The sequence below is a fragment of the Phacochoerus africanus genome, chromosome 13, assembly GCF_016906955.1.
Source record: "Phacochoerus africanus isolate WHEZ1 chromosome 13, ROS_Pafr_v1, whole genome shotgun sequence".
Taxonomy (NCBI): domain Eukaryota; kingdom Metazoa; phylum Chordata; class Mammalia; order Artiodactyla; family Suidae; genus Phacochoerus; species Phacochoerus africanus.
This window is the reverse complement of record NC_062556.1, coordinates 945,429-962,623: the sequence shown is the minus strand read 5'-3', so window position 1 is coordinate 962,623 and position 17,195 is coordinate 945,429. Positions and strand designations below refer to the sequence as shown.

The 17,195-nt window shown below is 49.5% G+C and overlaps 1 protein-coding gene across 5 annotated transcripts in view; it reads right to left on the bottom strand.

Moving 5' to 3' along the window:
• Window positions 1–16,894, bottom strand: part of IFT88 (intraflagellar transport 88) — a 77,721-nt gene extending 60,827 nt beyond the window's left edge. For 2 of the 5 annotated variants that reach the window (XR_007131375.1, XR_007131376.1), the window contains exons 1-6: window positions 16,757–16,894; window positions 12,560–12,653; window positions 10,030–10,092; window positions 1,936–1,992; window positions 790–843; window positions 149–212 (exon numbers count right to left, since the gene is read on the bottom strand). Coding sequence is in view for 3 of the 5 variants with exons in the window: in XM_047755709.1 (XP_047611665.1) it covers window positions 149–212; window positions 790–843; window positions 1,936–1,992; window positions 10,030–10,092; window positions 12,560–12,649 (328 nt within the window). In the remaining 2 variants the exon portion in view is untranslated. The other 3 variants (XM_047755709.1, XM_047755710.1, XM_047755711.1) reach the window with 2 other exon arrangements.
• Between the last annotated feature and the right edge of the window lie 301 nt (window positions 16,895–17,195).

Sequence of the window (17,195 nt, the reverse complement as noted above, 5' to 3'; positions counted from 1 at the left end):
ATTCATGACCCGCCGTGCACTCCTCTCCTTTCTTAATGGTACCTAAAATACTCAATGGCATGTTGGAGTTTATTGAAAACGGTGATATTTATACATTGAAAAATTAAAAGATCTGAAAAAACACATGGGCAGAAATAATGTAACAAACCTCTCAACGCCGCCTTGGTAAATCCGGCTGCTCGCACGGCCGTCATGGGTCTGGTCACTCCGTCCTTAGGACACGAGAGTCGTGTGAAGAGCCCTCGTAAGACCCCCGCTGACTCAGTGCCCCGCACGCGAGCGCGTCTGAACGGAGCCCCCGCTTCGCGAGGACGTTGCATCGCGACCGGCTCCTCCTCCCGCCTCCGCCGCGGCCCTGCCCGCGCCAGGCCCGCCCTGCACCCTCCACTCCCTTCCCTTAGCTGCACCCACTCCCGGTTTGAAACGAAAAACACCCCGGTGGGTTTCAGAGAGTCCCTTGTTTGCTCCCCCGCCGGCTACTCCCCTACTTCTGGCGGGTCTCCTCCACGCCCATGAGGGAAGCCACCGAAACCGGGGGGAGGGACAGCAGGGACCGGGGCCCCAGAGGACGTCACAGCAGCAAACCAACTGCCAGGCCCAGGTCCACCCCCGGCGGGGCTTCCTGAGAGACCTGAGCAAACACACACACACCCGGCTGCCACGATGTCAAACCTTAGCCCACACTGTAAAGAATGGGGTCCCCTAAGTACCATCTTCTCGACAACACGTTGGCAACAATGTTCTAAGTCACAAGAAAGGCCCGCGACGAACCCCACAGGACGGAGGTACCTGGAGAGCCCCTGTCCCGGGTCTTCCCATTGACGACGCCAGGGAGGTCTTGGACTAGTAAAGAAAAAACTACGTTAAAACGATTCCCCCAAACGCCTCCATTTAATTTTACAAGCCAAGGTAGAAAAGTTCTCTAACTTTCTTTCCTTCATTCTATGGGCGAGCAAACCTAAACCTATTTTTTTTTCTTTCATTTATCAACTGAGTACATAAACTGTGAAACAGCTGTCAGGAAACTACAACCCCCGGCCTTTGTGTATAAACCCAGACTGGGGCACAGCCACAGCCCATTTGTCTGCACGCTGTCCGCGCTGCTGCTCTGCGAATGCAAAGCTGGGGCCCACAGAGCCGAAAGGCCTGGCCCTGCACAGAAAAGCTCACGCCTCCCCTTCTCAAACAGCACCAAAACCAAACTTATGAGTGACACCTGCTTGGCGGATCAACAAAGGTGTGTTTCGCACGATACACCGTTACAGGACATGCGGGACCCCTTTCTCGGCTCATACAAAGTGACAACCGCCTGGGACCTCTAGGTTCTGAAGCCATCTTATGACCCTAAGAAATATTTTCATAAAGACTAGGAGATGCTATTTCATCTCACTCTGCCATCTTCCTCCTATCCTTTTATGATGACATGTAAGCTGAACTATCCACATGGTAGGTAATCCAGGCAAGATTTACAAAACATTCCTTTTGGACTTTTATGTAGCATCTGTCCTCCAACGATCTCAAATAAATGCAAGACCAAAGTATATACCTCTGAAATCTTTCTTAATTGTTTTCAGGTATTAATTAGTAAGTTTTTAAAAATTTATGAACATTACATTTATACAACACCTAACTTCACATAAACACACGGAATACACGTGACACTTGGTTATATTATATAGAAAACGAAGTGAACCAACAAACATGAGGTTTACAGATAGGAAAGGATAATAAAATATTTTCTGTTGTATTTCTAACCAAAATGGCTAATATTCAAAGCTATTAATCAACAATTTTTAACATTGATCACTATCGAAAATGGAAACTCTATCTGGGTCATGGGCTGAAAGGTAGCCAAACTTACTCAGAGGCAAATGCCTAAAGTGAACTTACATATGAGAAAAGGCATCTTCACATCCTCAGCTTAAGAAAACCTACCCCACATCCAGTAGCTACGGGTCTAGCAACTGCTGTGCTCGGTATTTTAGCGGTTATCTTGGGGAGGAAAAAAACATAGTTAATAGAATTCGGATTAAGTTATATAACAGAAAACGGGAAAAGAAATGGAAAATACAGACTCACCCATAGAGAAATACTAATATAGTATTTGAAACAATGTATTTTATGTATTTGTTTTTTAATTTTCGGCCACACCTGTGGTGTGTGGAAATTCCCAGGCCAGGGTCAAACCCGTGTCACAGCAGTACCACCACCATATCCTTAACCTGCTGAGCCACCAGGGAACTCTTAAAATCATTTCTTTTAAATGATCCTAAATATTAAGGAGCTCAGGTTTTTTAAGTACTCTTTATTCATTGAAAGGGGAAAAGGGACTCTGGAATGACCCGAGGTGCCAGGGAGACAGATGTGTCTTCGTATGCCTCTCACTGCCACAGACGACCTAGCAACAGACCCGGCACGTGGAATCAGGGAACCTGGGCTTGAGCCTCAGTTCTCCTTCTACGAGCTGTGTTTTTTAACTCTCTTGGAAGCTAAATTTTTCTCATCTTTGAAATAAAGATACAAAGTATATGGGAATCAAATAGGACCATGTCAGTGAAACATGTTCATTTGGAGGCTTAACTGTCTTAAATATTTAATTAAAACATCAATACGAGGAGAGTTAACACAAACATACAACAATTTACATTAACAAAAAATACAACAATTCCTAGTGTCTCTGGCTTGATGGACTACTTTTTGTTTGTCTGTTTGTTTTTGGCTGCACCTGCAGCATGCATAAGTTCCCAGGCCACGACTGAACCTGTCCCACAGCAGTGACCATGCTGGATCCCTAGCCCCCTGAGCCACCAGGAAGCTCTGTAAACTCCCCACTAAGAACAACCAAGGTCAGCTGAGGATGAAAATATTTTTGTGAAAAGTCAGTCTGGATATATTAGAGAACCGCCAAAGCTGAGAGGAATTACCAGGTCTCAGAATGAGGCAAAAAGGGGAGGCAGGTGCAGTGAGCACACCTGGGCTGCTCAGAGGCACCTGCTAACCCCAAAGGCCCAGCTGTGAGGCTGAATGGAGCTTGTTCCAGGCTCCCGAGCCTGAAGAGATAAAGCCCTGGTGACTCTCCAGGCCACAGACAGTGACCTCAAAAGGCTACACTCAGAATAGAAGGTAAGTCAGAGGGACACCTGCCCCCACAACACCTGAGCCCAGCTGAGAATCACCTCAAACTCCACTGGGTTAGGGTGATTCAGGACTCCGAGCGTCTCTGCAAGGATGAGCCCAAGGAAGTTCTCTCCAGTGAAGGCTAAGCGTCCTGATAAGGTGGCCACTAGCCACACGTGGCTGCTGCGCCTCAGAAATGTGGCTGATTGCAATAGGACCTCAATTTGAAAACTTTACTTCCTTTTAAATGACTTAAACATAAGCAGCCACATGTGGCTAGTGGTTATCACAGTAGACAGTACAGACATGCAACCTTCAATTATCTCTAAAAATCTTCAGCTACAAGGTCTGGCACTCAATCTAAAGCAACCAGACACATACACAGGAGCAAGGCAACCCAAGCAAAACCCAAGAGAAACACAATGGATAGACATGCAGGCGGGGAACCTAATGGAAACACCAGACACAGATGTTTGCACAGCCATGCTCAGTGTGGACAACGGATGAAAAGACAAGACTGACACTTCAGTACAGAACTGGAAACCATACAAATAAATGGAAATCCTACAACTAAAGAATAGCTGAAAATAATGCAAAAGTCTGGCATAACTCAGGATGTAGTAAAAAAAAAAAAAAAAAATTACACTAGGAGTTCCTGCAGTGGCGCAGCAGAAACGAATCCAACTAGGAACCATGAGGCTGCGGGTTCGATCCCTAGCCTCACTCAGTGGGTTAAGGATCCGGCATTGCCGTGAGCTGTGGTGTAGATCACAGAGGCGGCTCAGATCCCCCGTTGCTGTGGCTGTGGTGTAGGCCAGCAACTAGTGCTCCTATTCGACCCCTGGCCTGGGAACCTCCACATGTCACGGGTGCAGCCCTAAAAAGACAAAAAAAATTAGACTAGACTTTTCTAAGTTAAAGATGAGTATTATAATCTTTAAGGCAACACTGAAAGAATGGCTAAAGAATGTAAGTTTCCAAGGTAACAGAGGGAGAAATGGAATAATAAAAACAAAAGAACAGAAGAAAGGAGAGAAAATGAAACATAACAGAGGCAGGAAAGAACAAAAAGCAAATACTAGGACAATAAATTTAAACCAAATCGGTAATTTCATGAAGTGTAAATAGACTAAATACTAAAAGAGTAAGATTACCTGACAGTATTCAAAAAGCAAACAAACCCAGAACTCTGTTCATGCTGCTAATACAGCCACCACATACGGAAGTGCCCAGGCCAGGGAATGAATCCAATTCGAAGCTGTAACCTATGGCTCAGCTGTAACAAGGCCAGGTCCTTCATCCATGGTGTCAGGCCAGGGACTGAACCTGTGCCTCGGCAGCAACCCAGGGCACTGCAGAGACAACTCCAGATCCTTAACCAGCTGCACCACAGCAGGAACTCCACAAAATACACTTGAGGAGTTCCTGTTGTGGTGCAGTGGAAACGAAGCCAACAAGTATCCACGAGGATGTGGGGTCCATCCCCAGCCTTGCTCAGAGGGTCGGGGAGCCTTCGTTGCTGTGGCTGTGGGGTAGGCTGGCAGCTGCAGCTCCCATATGAGCCCTAACCTGGGAACCTCCAGATGCCACAGGTGCGGTCCTTAAAAAACAAACCAACCAACCCCAGCATTACTAGAGATAGAAGGACATGTCATAACAATAAAAGGCTCAATTTAACACAAAAACATAACAATTCTGATGACAGCACAGTAGTCCCCACCCCAAAAAAGTGAAAAGAACAACTGAACAAACCTTTGAGTAAACTTGACCTAAGTGACAGAGAACAGGCCTCGGAAAGCCATGCACAGGAAAGACGTGCGTTTCTGCGATGTTTCCTGTGAGGACAAACTGAAGCAGAGAGACCACCACTCCACCTGCCCAGCAATGCCGAGGCCTGTTCTTCGGGCTTTAGGGAGAGCGGCTCCTCTCTCGCCGTTATTCCCGCTGCAGCCTCGCCCACAATGCGGTTCCTCGACCTCAGGGTCCATCCTAACTCTATACGTTCCTGAATATTCAACTATTAATTTGCCTTCTGAGCAGCCTCTTCTGATTGTCCCACCTAGTGAGAAATAACCGCCCTTTGTGGTTCAATTTATACTCTTTTTACGACTGACTCCCTGCAGTATTCTCTGGAGTTTCTATTTGTGTCTGTTGTATGCTCTCCGCTCAGGGCCTGGGAGCAAGCTGCAACTCGCCCTCTTAAGCGAGCTTAGCTGCCCTCACACAAAAGGTGCGCAGTGTTCTCCCATTTAGGACACTTAGCAAGTGTGATGCAAATTCCGTCTGACAGGAGTGGAGGCCCGTGCTCAGTTACAGGCGGGCTCCCAGCCCTTGCCTCGTCTGTGACCTGAGGGCCTCTGAAGTCATTTCTTTTTTCTTTTTCTTTTTTGTCTTTTTGCCTTTTCTAGGGCTGCTCCTGCGGCATATGGAGGTTCCCAGGCCAAGGGTCTAACCAGAGCTGTAGCTGCCAGCCTACACCACAGCCACAGCAACTCGGGACCCGAACCGCGTCTGCAGCCTACACCACAGCTCACGGCAACACCCGATCCTTAACCCACGGAGCGAGGGCAGGGACCGAACCCGCAACCTCATGGTTCCTAGTCGGATTTGTTAACCCCTGCACCACCACAGGAACTCCTGAAGTCATTTCTAAATACCAACGAAGGGCCAGCCTGGCAAAATGATCACCTGTCTGATACCGGAAATCGCTAAACTGCAGAGCTGTGCTTATTAACTAAGTCGTGGGATAAGGATTTGCAGAGCACCATAAAAGAACAATGAATACGACGCTTTGCCTCCTCGAAAGGCTGAATGTCCTGTCATCCTTAGCCTCGTGGAAGAATTCGACATACGATTTTTCTTTCTCCAATGAAAGTAACCTTAAAATTAAAATAGAGTGGGAGTTCCCACTGCTGCTCAGCGGAAACAAACCCGACGAGCATCCACGAGGGGCTGGAAACTAAAGGGCAGCCAGGCAGACAGGGTGCCAGGGAGAGCAAAGGAACTCTGGATCCCAAAGTTGTGGGGTGCGTCATGCTGGCAGAACCCCGTAAGGACGGTGACCACACAGCGCCTGGAGAGGCCGGCGTCAGGCGGGGATCCAAAGGGGAGGACGACCAGCAGCTCTGCCCTCTCTCTCTTCTCTTGGCAGATTTTAACCTGCACCCACCCCCCACCCCCCTGTACAATAAATCATCAGTACCCTAGATTTCTTTCTGCTTTTTAGGGCCGCACCTGTGACACATGAAACTTCCCAGGCTAGGGGGCGAATCGGAGCTGCAGTTACTGGCCTGCACCACAGCCACAGCAACATGGGGTCCGGGCCGTGTCTGGGACCCACACCACACCTCACAGCAACGTCAAATCCTGCGCGAGGCCAGGGATCGAACCCTCTGCCAGGTTCTTAACCTGCTGAGCCACAGCGGGAACTTCAGTACACCAGATTTTTGTTGCTGTCTTTTTGGGCCCGCACCCTCGGCATACGGAGGTTCCTAGGCTAGGGGTTGAATCGGAGCTGTAGCTGCCGGCTTATGTCACAGCCACAGCCACAGCCACGTGGGATCCTTAACCCACTGAGTGAGGTCAGGGATCGAACCTGCGACCTCATGGATGCTACTCAGCTTCACTTCCACTGAGCCACGACAGGAACTCCCCCAGCATACTAGGTTTCAATGAGTTCTGTGAGTCCTTTCCAATGAGGCCCGACGCCAAGGCGGTTTCCCAGCTGCGAGGGGCGAGGCCGGCCTTGTCCCTGGGGGAGGCCTGTGTCCAACAGCAGAGCCGGCCGCAGGCACTGCAGCGAACACTCCCACCGCAGGGTCACCTTCACACACGACGGGCAGCTACTCCCTAGAGCCCGTCCGCATTAAGTGGTTTCATGCGGATCTTTCACTTTCGTTAGAGAACACGTGCGGCGGGGAGGAGAGGGAGAGAGGGACGCAGTGCGGGGAGCTAAGAGCAAGGCGGCCTCCGTCACATCATGTCCCCTCTTTGGCAGGCACTTCTTTCCCGTGGGGCTGCTGTGTGCATCCTATGATGTTTAGCAGCATCTCTGCCCACTACCCACCAGATGCCAGTGGCATCCGCCCAGTTTGTGTGACAACCAAAAATCTCTCCCGGCCCAGAGTGCCCCAAGGGGGCAGGGGAGAGGGTGGGTACCAAGAACCACTGTCCCATGGCCGTGGGCAGATGGGATGAAGCAGTTTTTAAAAACGAGTATCAGGCACAGAACAGCAGTGCCAGAGTGCTCTAGACGTCACTCTCCCCTCAGGGCCGAGCTCGTGTATTTCCAACTCCAAACGAGGCTTGGCAGGTTTCATGCACTGTGGGAGGCAAGAGTCCCCTCTGCATGACGTGTAAAAAAAGTTATTTGTATTTATTCGTTTGTTTCTTTGGCTGTGCCAGAGGCATACGGAAGTTCCTGGGCTAGGGATCGAACCCTTGCCACAGCAATGACCCAAGGCACAGCAGTGACAATGCCAGATCCCTGACTGCAAAGCCGCCAAAGGAGGCAGCAATACACTATGGAGAAAAGACAGTGCCTTGGATAAGTGGTGCTGGGAAGACTGGACAGCCACTTGTAAAAAATGAAATTAGAACACTTCCTAAGAGCATACACAAAAATAAACTCAGAATGGATTAAAGACCTAAATACAAGAGCAGATACTATAGAACTCTTAGAGGAAAACATGGCCAAACACTCTCTGACATGAACCACAGCAATACCTTCTCAGATCATCTCCTGGACTAATGACAATAAAAACAAAAATTAACAAATGGGACTTGAGAGATCTCCAACAATTTTAATAATGAAAAAAAATCACTCTAGCCATTTACGTACCGGTGGAAGATGAATGGAGGGTCGTTAATCCAAGAGAGAAATAACTTGTAACTTAACCCTCAATGTTTTAAAGTGTCAGTATTCATGTAACTTCATAAATTAGAGTTCCCAGCGCGGCTCGGCAGAAACGAATCTGGCTGGTATCCGTGAGGACACAGGTTTGATCCCTGACCTCGCTCGGGGGGTCTAGGATCCGGCGCTGCCGTGAGCTGTGGTGTAGGTCGCAGACGCGGCTCGGATCCCGCGTCGCCGTGGCTGTGGCGTAGGCCAGGATCTGCAGCTCTGATTGGACCCTTCGCCCGCGAACCTCCATATGCCGTGGGTACGGCCCTAAAAAGAGAAAAGACAAATAAATAAATAAGAAAACTTCATCTGGAATCTCAAGAGACCCTGAATAGACAAAAATTTGTGAAAAAGACAAAGTTGGGGGACTCACACGTCCTGATTTCAAAACGCATCATAAAGCTACTGACTCGGAAACACCGCGGCGCCGGCACTAAGGTGACAAGAGACCAATGTAATGAACCAAGAGCCCGGAAAAGCTTACAAGGTCTAAAGATTTTCAACAAGGTGCCGCGACCACTCAACGGGGAAAGGTCAGTCTCTCCCGAACGGGGCTGAGAAAACTGGACATCCACACAGCCAAGAATGAAACGAGACCCTTAACTTTACGCCATACACCAAAATGAACTCAAAATAGATTAAAGGGCCAAATGGAGGACCCAAAACGATAAAACTCCTAGGAAAAAACATAGGGATAATTTTCACGGCATTGGATTCAGTAATGATGTCGTGGGTATGACACCAAAAAGCAGGGCCAATAAAAGCTAAAACAGACAAATGGCATTCCAACAAATATAAAAACTTTTGTGTATCAAAGGATCCAATCAACAGAATAAAAAAAAGAAAGCTATAGGATGGGAGAAAATATTTGCAATATCTCCAATACAACCAGGAAGGGGTTAATAGTCCAGCCTACATAAAGCACACCTATAACACAACAACGAAAATTAACTCAATTAAAAAAAGAGTACAGGACTTGAACAGATATTTCTTCAAAGATGATACACAAATTGCCAAAAGCATATGAACAGAGAAACGGAAATCAAAACCACAATGAGAATCACCGAATATCCATTAAAACTGCTACTATGAAAAAAAGAGCAAATAACAAGTGCTAGTGAGGATGCAGAGCAACTGACACACTTGGGCGCTGGTGGTGCGACTGTAAAACGGAGCAACCAGCGGAAGATAGCATAGCGGTCCCTCAGAAAATTAGAAACAGAATCACCATAAAACACAGCAATCCTGTCTCTGGGGGTATAGCCAAAGCGCTGAAAACAGGGTCTCAAGATATTTGTCCACCCACGTGAACAGCAGCACTACTCACAACAGCAAAGAGGCGGAAGCAACCCAAATCGGGGAACAAAATGTGGTCCATCCGTACAACGGGCTGTTATTCAGACTCGAAAAGGAAGGAAGCCCTGACGCAGGAGTCACCTCGGACGAACCTGGAGGACCTGACGCTGAGGGACACAAGCCAGCCCCCAAAGACACACCCTGTGGGATTCCGCTACACGAAGGCCATACAGCAGTCAAGTCCACAGAGCCGAAGAGCGGGTGCCAGGGGCCGGGGAGGGAGATGGCAGTGGTTGTTTAATGGAGACGGAGCTTCAGTCTGGGAAGACAGAAAGTTCTAGAGATCTGTTTCGCAACAAGGCGTACACTTAAAAACAGTTACGGGAGTTCCCGTCATGGCTCCGTGGTTAACGAATCCGACTAGGAACCATGAGGTTGCGGGTTCGATCCCTGGCCTTGCTCAGTGGGTCACGGATCGGGCGTTGCCGTGAGCTGTGGTCTAAGTTGCAGATGCGACTCGGATCTGGCGTGGCTGTGGCTGTGGCGTAGGCTGGCGGCTACAGCTCCATTTCAACCCCTAGCCTGGGAACCTCCATATGCCGCAAGTGCACGCAAGGCCCTAAAAAAAGACAAAATAAAATAAAATAAATAAAAACAGCTACGATGGTAAACTTTATGTTGTGCTTTTTACCACAATAAAAAAATTCACTTACTGGAGGTCTCCTGCCATGGCTAGTTCTCACGGCTTGCTGAAAAGCTGTGTCATTCTCCAACTCCTACAATGAGAAGGCAAATTTCACATTCAACACCAAGGGACGGTTTTGAGAAAATGGTTTAAGCTCTGCGCCTTGGCCCTGCCGACCCTCGGTCACTCCCCTCCCTCCCCCTGCTGACGGCAGCGAGGCCCGGGGACTCTCCTCAGACCCCTTCGCGCTCCACAGACACCTTTAGGGAGAAGAGCGCCTGGTCATTGGGCTTAAGAGTTCACCGGCTCCTGTTTCAACGCGCGCTATCCGAACACCTGATTAAAAGATCAAGTACACAAGGATGTGGCCTTTCTGGTTCTTTCTTCCAAGTAGCTGGAGCGGTAAGAACAGAGAATGGGCCCCCACCCCCGGCCGTTCCCCTCTCTCCCTCCACATGCAGGGCTACCAGCCTCGCCCTGGGGCAGAAAGGGCAACATCCTCTCCCAGAAATGGGCGAACACCTTTTCCGGTCCATTTCTGCTTCCTAAGTGGAACTGCCTTTTCAGCTCCAGGGAGGGTGGAGTCAGACTCAGGCCGGAGCTGGCCCAGGCTCCACCAGGTCCTCCCGGGATGCGGTCTGAAACCAAAGCCTCAGCTGAACTAAAACGCGCTGACGCTGTGCAGACTCCTGACCAGGAAATCTGAGGAAAGGAACATTAGCCAAGAGCAAGATACCAGTGTTCCCAGCTGTCCTGCACAAAATGCCATTTTCAGACTCTCTCAAAAGCACCCACCTTGGGAGCTCCCATTGTGGCTCAGTGGTAACCGACCCAACTAGGATCCACGAAGATGTGGGGGTTCGATCCCTACCCTCACCTAGTGGGTTAAGGGTCTGCCCTTGCCGTGAGCTGTGGTGTAGGTCGCAGATTTGGTCTGGATCCGGCGTGGCTGTGGCTGTGGCATAGGCCAGCAACTGTAGCTCCACCTGGACCCGTAACCTGGGAACTTCTACATGCCACAAGTGCGGCCCTAAAAAACAAAACAAAAACAAAAACACAATCTCTGGCTCTGGCCCCTCACACACATCTTATGTCCAAGTCTCATACTTTCCTCTGATTTACTTCAATCCACTTTCTACAAAAATCTACTTGCTGATCATTTTTAAAAATCTTTTTTTTTTTTTTGGCTTTTCTAGGGCTGCACCCATGGCACATGGAGGTTCCCAGGCTAGGGGTCAAATCAGAGCTGTAGCCGCTGGCCTACACCACAGCCACTGCAATGCAGAATCAGAGCGGAATCTGCGACCTACACCACAGCTCACAGCAACGTCTGATCCTTAACCCACTGCGTGGAGCCAGCGATCAAAACCCGAAACCTTATGGTTCCTAGTCGTTAACCACTGCGCCACGACGGGAACTCCTAAAAAGAAATCATTAAAAAATAAACACATCCTGCTGTACGTGCAGCACAGGGAACTATATCCAATCACCTGTGATGGAACACGATGAAAGATAACGTGAGAAAAATAATGTGTGTGTGTGTGTATATACACACATACATGACTGGGTCACTTTGCTGTACAACAGAAATTGACAAAACAATGTAAATCACCTACAGTTTTTAAAAATTTTTTTTAAAATGCCAAAGAAAGACTGAAACACACACACACACACACACACACACACACACACACACGCAATACATAAAAAACAGTCAGTGTTAATTATCTTCTAAAACCCTGGACAGGAGTTCCCGTCGTGGCGCAGTGGTTAACGAATCCGACTAGGAACCATGAGGTTGCGCGTTCGGTCCCTGCCCTTGCTCAGTGGGTTAAGGATCCGGCGTTGCCGGGAGCTGTGGTGTAGGTTGCAGACACAGCTCGGATCCCGCGTTGCTGTGGCTGTGGCGTAGGCCGGCGGGTACAGCTCCGATTCGACCCCTAGCCTGGGAACCTCCATATGCCGCAGGAGCGGCCCAAGAAATGGCAAAAAGACAAATAAATAAATAAATAAACAAACAAACAATTAAAAAGAAAAAAGAAAAGAAAAAAAAAAACCTGGACGGTTCCTGTTGCAGCACAGCAGAAATGAATCCGACTAGCATCCCTAAGGATGAGGCCTTCTCAGTGGGTTAAGGATCCCGCGTGGCTGTGGTGTAGGCCGGTGGCTACTGCTCTGATCCGACCCCTAGCCCGGGAACCTCCATGTGCCGCAGGTACAGCCCTGAAAAGGAAAAAAAACCAAAACCAAACGGCTGACTTAAGGTACTTCAAGTGACCCACGTCTTTTAAAGGACACATCCGGACGACGGGCGCAAGAGCAGGGCGTGTTCAACTGGCCCAGACTCCCCTCGGTGCCCTTCTTCACGCCTCCGCTTCCCTTCTGCTGCAGTCATCACTCGGCTAGAAGTCAGCATGGTCTTCAGTGAGAGCCCTTTCCTAGGTTTTTAATCAAGTTCCTTCATCTACAGCGTAATAAAAGCAGAATACTCAAAGCCAACGTTTTCGTGAGCCAGCCGGTCAGCAAAGGCCGATGTAGAAAACCACGATTTTTTTTACCTCGGTGTCATAGGTTGGGTTGTGGTCATTGTAACCGGAGTAAAGGTCATCCTCGTCTGTGTCGGGCGCCAGGTGTACATTCTGCATCATGCACCTACGACAAATCAGCACTGTCAATCTTGGAATACGAAAGAATTCCTACTGAAGTAAAGTATAACCAACAACCTTTCTGGTCAAAATCCTCTCTCTACATAGTTATGGCTTAAACGTTTCTCATGTCAAATTCGTAAAACTAGGTGTCAAAGCAGACCCACAGACCAGCGGAGCAGAGGAGAGAGCCCCCAGGTGACCCCATGCACTCACGGTCAAGTGGTCAATTACTTTACGACAAAGGAGCCAAGAACACACAATGGAGGAAGGACCATCTCTCCACTAAATGCTGTCAGGAAAACTGGACAATCACAAGCAAAAGGATAAATCTGGGCCCTTATCATACACTATACACAGCAATCAACTCAAAATGGCTGCAAGACTGGAGCGTAGGACCTGGAACTCCTAGAAGCAAACACAGGCGATAAGAGCCTTAACACTGGTCTTGGCAATACTTTTTTCTATTTGACACCAAAAGCAAAAGCAACCGAACTAGAAACAGGTAAGTGGGACTCTGTCAGACTGAAAGGCTTCTGCACAGCAAATGCAACTATCAACAACATGAAAAGGCAACCTATGGACTGGGAAAAAATATTTGCAAATCATCTATCTTGCGGGGAGCCGAGAAGATACAGGGACTCAAAAAAAAAAAGGACCTTGCCTGATGGCAAAAAAACCTGAAGGCAGGTTCCTAACCAAGGAAGGGAGCTCACCTGAACGGTCCAAGCCGAAGGTGGGCCTCTGGTCAGGATGAAAGCCTGCCTGCCTGTGTGGTACCAGCCGAGGGCAGGCCTCAGGTTATGCGGCTCTCGTTTTGATGTTGATGCGGAAGAACTGGGGCTTTCCTGGGACAGCAGTTTCCATGCTTTCGCCGGAAAACATGGATTGTTTCTCAGGTGACCTAGTCTTTCCTGCTATTTTATTTGTTATTCAGTTTTCCTCAGTCTTTCCTGATTATTTGCTTATTATTCTTATTTTCCATTCTTATTTTCCTGTGGTGATTTGTGATTTAACAAAATTACAACAGTAATATAATAAGAATTTCATCCTAAAGGACTTTCCCCTATTTAAATCCAACTTAATTAATATATAGCGTTTATCTACTAACTAGTTACACAGTAAACTTTAGAGTCAGGATTTTAATGAGGTTCATAGAAGTTAGACATATATTACTCTTGACCAAAAGACACCTAGCTGTGAGTTATAGAAGCTTTTAAGTGATAGCTAGTTAATTTGGTTTATATTTTCTTACACTGTCTCCCTGCCGTAACACTTTAAAGATAAGCACCAGTCTAAAAACAAGATTTGTAAATACAAAATTCTTGTGTCCGTGACGCCTTCCACTTGTGGAGCCCGGCTGGCCACGGGATGATTTGCACTGAGTCTCCTCCTTTCCACATGATGTATTGAACCTAACTGCCCTTCAATTGTACTCACTAAATTTAGTTAAGACAAAGACGTTAGGACGTGATGCAGAGCTGCCGTACCATGTAAAAGTCAACCAGTGTACTTTTAACACCGTGATGTGATCTGCAGTGAAAAACTGTCTATATAACCTACCACTTATGCCAATAAAATGTGAGCAGTGCGGCGCCCTGAAAGAAGGGACAAAGAGGCTGTCTCCGTTGCAAAAGCCGACGTCCGTCCCCCTCCTCTGGGAAAGAGTGTACACTCCCTGGCCGCTGGAGCTGGCCTCCGGCAACACTATCTGATGAGGGGTTCATATCCAAAACATATAAAGAACTCATGGAAGTTCCCATTGTGGCTCAGCGGGTTAAGAACCCCCCCCCATAGCATCCATGAGGATTAAGGATCTGGTGTTGCTTCACACTTTGGTGTAGGTCACAGATCAGCTCAGATCTGGTGTTGCTACGGCATAGGCCTACAGCTGCAACTGTGATTCCAACCCCAGCCCAGGAACCGCCATATGCCGCAGGTGCGGCTCTTCAAATCAAAAAAACAAAAAAAAACCCCACTCATACAGCTCAACAACAGCAACAAAAGGAGTTCCCTTCATGGCTCAGTGGTTAATGAGCTGAATTAGGATCCATGAGGATGCGGGTTCAATTCCTGGCCTCATTCAGTGGGTTAAGGATCCAGCATTGCCCTGAGCTATGGTGTAGGTCACAGATGTGGCTCAGATTCTGCATTGCTGTGGCTGTGGTGTAGGCGGGCAGCTGTAGCTCTGATTCGACCCACAGCCTGGGAGCTTCCATATGCGGCCCTAAAAAGGAGAAAAAAACCCAAAAAGAACAGCAATAAAAAAAAACTTGATTAAAAAATGGGCAGTGGAGTTCCCTCTGTAGCGCAGCACGTTAAGGATATGGCGTTGTGTCTGCAGCAGCTTGAGTCACTGCTGAGGCTCAGATCCCTGGCTCAGAAACTTCCATATGCTGCAGGTGCAGGCAAAATGGGGTGGGGGGGAATCTAAACAGACATTTTTCCAAATAAGACATATAGATGGACAACAGGTACATGAAAAGATTACTAATTATATTACTAATTATCAGGGAAACGGTGAGAACAGCTACAATTAAAAAGGCAAGAGATCATAAGCGTCACATAAAGCAGTGCCTTATGTATGGTTTCATTGACATGAAGCGCTACAACAGGCAGAACTACGGCCAGAACACAATTACAACAGTGACTGCATCTCGGAGGGTGGGAGCTGAATGGAAAGGGGCAGGACAGAATTTTCTGAAGTGACAGATGTTCTGCATCTTGACATGCGTTTGTGTTACACAGATGTAGGCACTTGTGAAAACTCAGTAAACGCAAACCTGAAAATTCTTTTATTGTTTATAATTTTTTCTTTTTAAAAATTTATGGCTGCTGGAGTTTCTGTCATGGCGCAGCAGAAACGAATCCGACTAAGAACCATGAGGTTGTGGGTTCGATCCCTGGCCTCGCTCAGCAGGTGAAGAATCCGGCGTTTCTGTGAGCTGCAGTGTAGGTCGCAAACGTGGCTTGGATCTGGCGTGGCTGTGGCTGTGGTGTAGGCCGGCGGCTACAGCTCCAATTCGACCCCTAGTCTGGGAACCTCCATATGCTGCAGGTGTGGTCCTAGAAAAACAAAAACAAAACAAACAAACAAAAATTTATGGCTGCGCCTGCCAGCATGTGAGAGTTCCCAGGTCAGGGATTGAATCCAAGCCGCAGCTGTGACCGAGGCACAGCTTTGACTCACAGCTGTGGCAACTAAAGATCCTTTACCCACTGCGTTGGGTGGAGGACCCCAGCTCAGGAGTGACTACAGCTGCTGCAGTCGGATTCTTAACTCACTGGGCCACCCGCGGGGAGACTCCTCTTTGCTTTTTTCTTGAAAGAAAAAAACTATAAGCAAATATTGAACTATAGTTAATATGCACTCAAATATTCAAGGGCAAGCTTAGTATCTGTAATTTAGTTTGAAGTGTACAAATGGAAAGCTGTGCACCAGAAACCCAAGGGCTGGTCAGAATATAGACTGCCATCCCCCTCACCGCTGCAGTGACCACGCGGGGTCCTTAACCCGCTGCGCCACACGGGAACTCCCGAATGTGCATTTCTAACCAGTTCCCAAGTGTTGCTCGGCCCATGGACCCCACTGTAAGGCCCACTGCGCTGAGTGAGAACTTCCCAGTACAAGCCCCACTGAGGTCGATTCGGCTTACAGGGACTTCGGAGAAGCAAGCAACTTTCACAACTGGAGACCCTCTCTGCTGGCGGTAACCAGGCCAAAACGGGTTCCCCAGCTGACAGGCTGGGAGGGGCGTTCCGGATCCCGGTTCAAAGGACCCTCTCCAGACGCGCCGCGGGGTCCTGACCGAGGGCCGGGACCCTCACACTGCGCGGCGGGCTCGGCCCCTGGAGTCGGCACCGACGTCCGCCCTCCCCGGGGATGCCCCTGTGCGAAGGGGAGGCCGAGCTCGCGCCCGCGTCACTGACCGAGCCTCTCCCGGGGGTTTCGGGGCTTCGCGGCACGAGCTTGGGTCGGAGGCGCGAGGGCCGCGCGCGGCGGCGGGCCGGGACGGGCGGAGAGGGGGCTGGGCCCTCCACGCCCCCCCGACGGCCCCCTCCGAGGGCAGCGGGCACCCGCGCCCCCCCTCCCCGCGGCCCCTCTCTTACCTCGCGGCGAGAGGACCAGGGCGACGGCGAGGGCGGCGGGGCGGCAGCGGCCTTTGGGTAACTCCGCGGAGAGCGGCGGCCGCGGCGTTGCCACGCGCGGATCCAGGGAAGCGGCTCCCACAGTGCTCCGCGAGGGGGCGGGGTCCGGGTCTCCGGGAGGCGGGTAAGGCAGGGGGCGGGGCCTGAGGGAAGGGGCGGGGTCGGCCGCCGGCCCCGAGCGCGAGGGGAGCGCGGGGCTGGCAGAGGCGGTCCTGGGGCGCTGCCAGGTCGCGGACCAGAAAGCAAAGGAAGCCGTCTTCTAAATCCTAAGGAAATCAGCCGGAAGGCCGGCCACCGAGAGGCGGTGCCAGTGAATTGCTGTTAATCGCTCGGCCCAAACCTGTGAGCCCCGGAAGCGCGCCCGGCTGCACAGCCTTCCCGATGCTCCTCCCACCGCGAC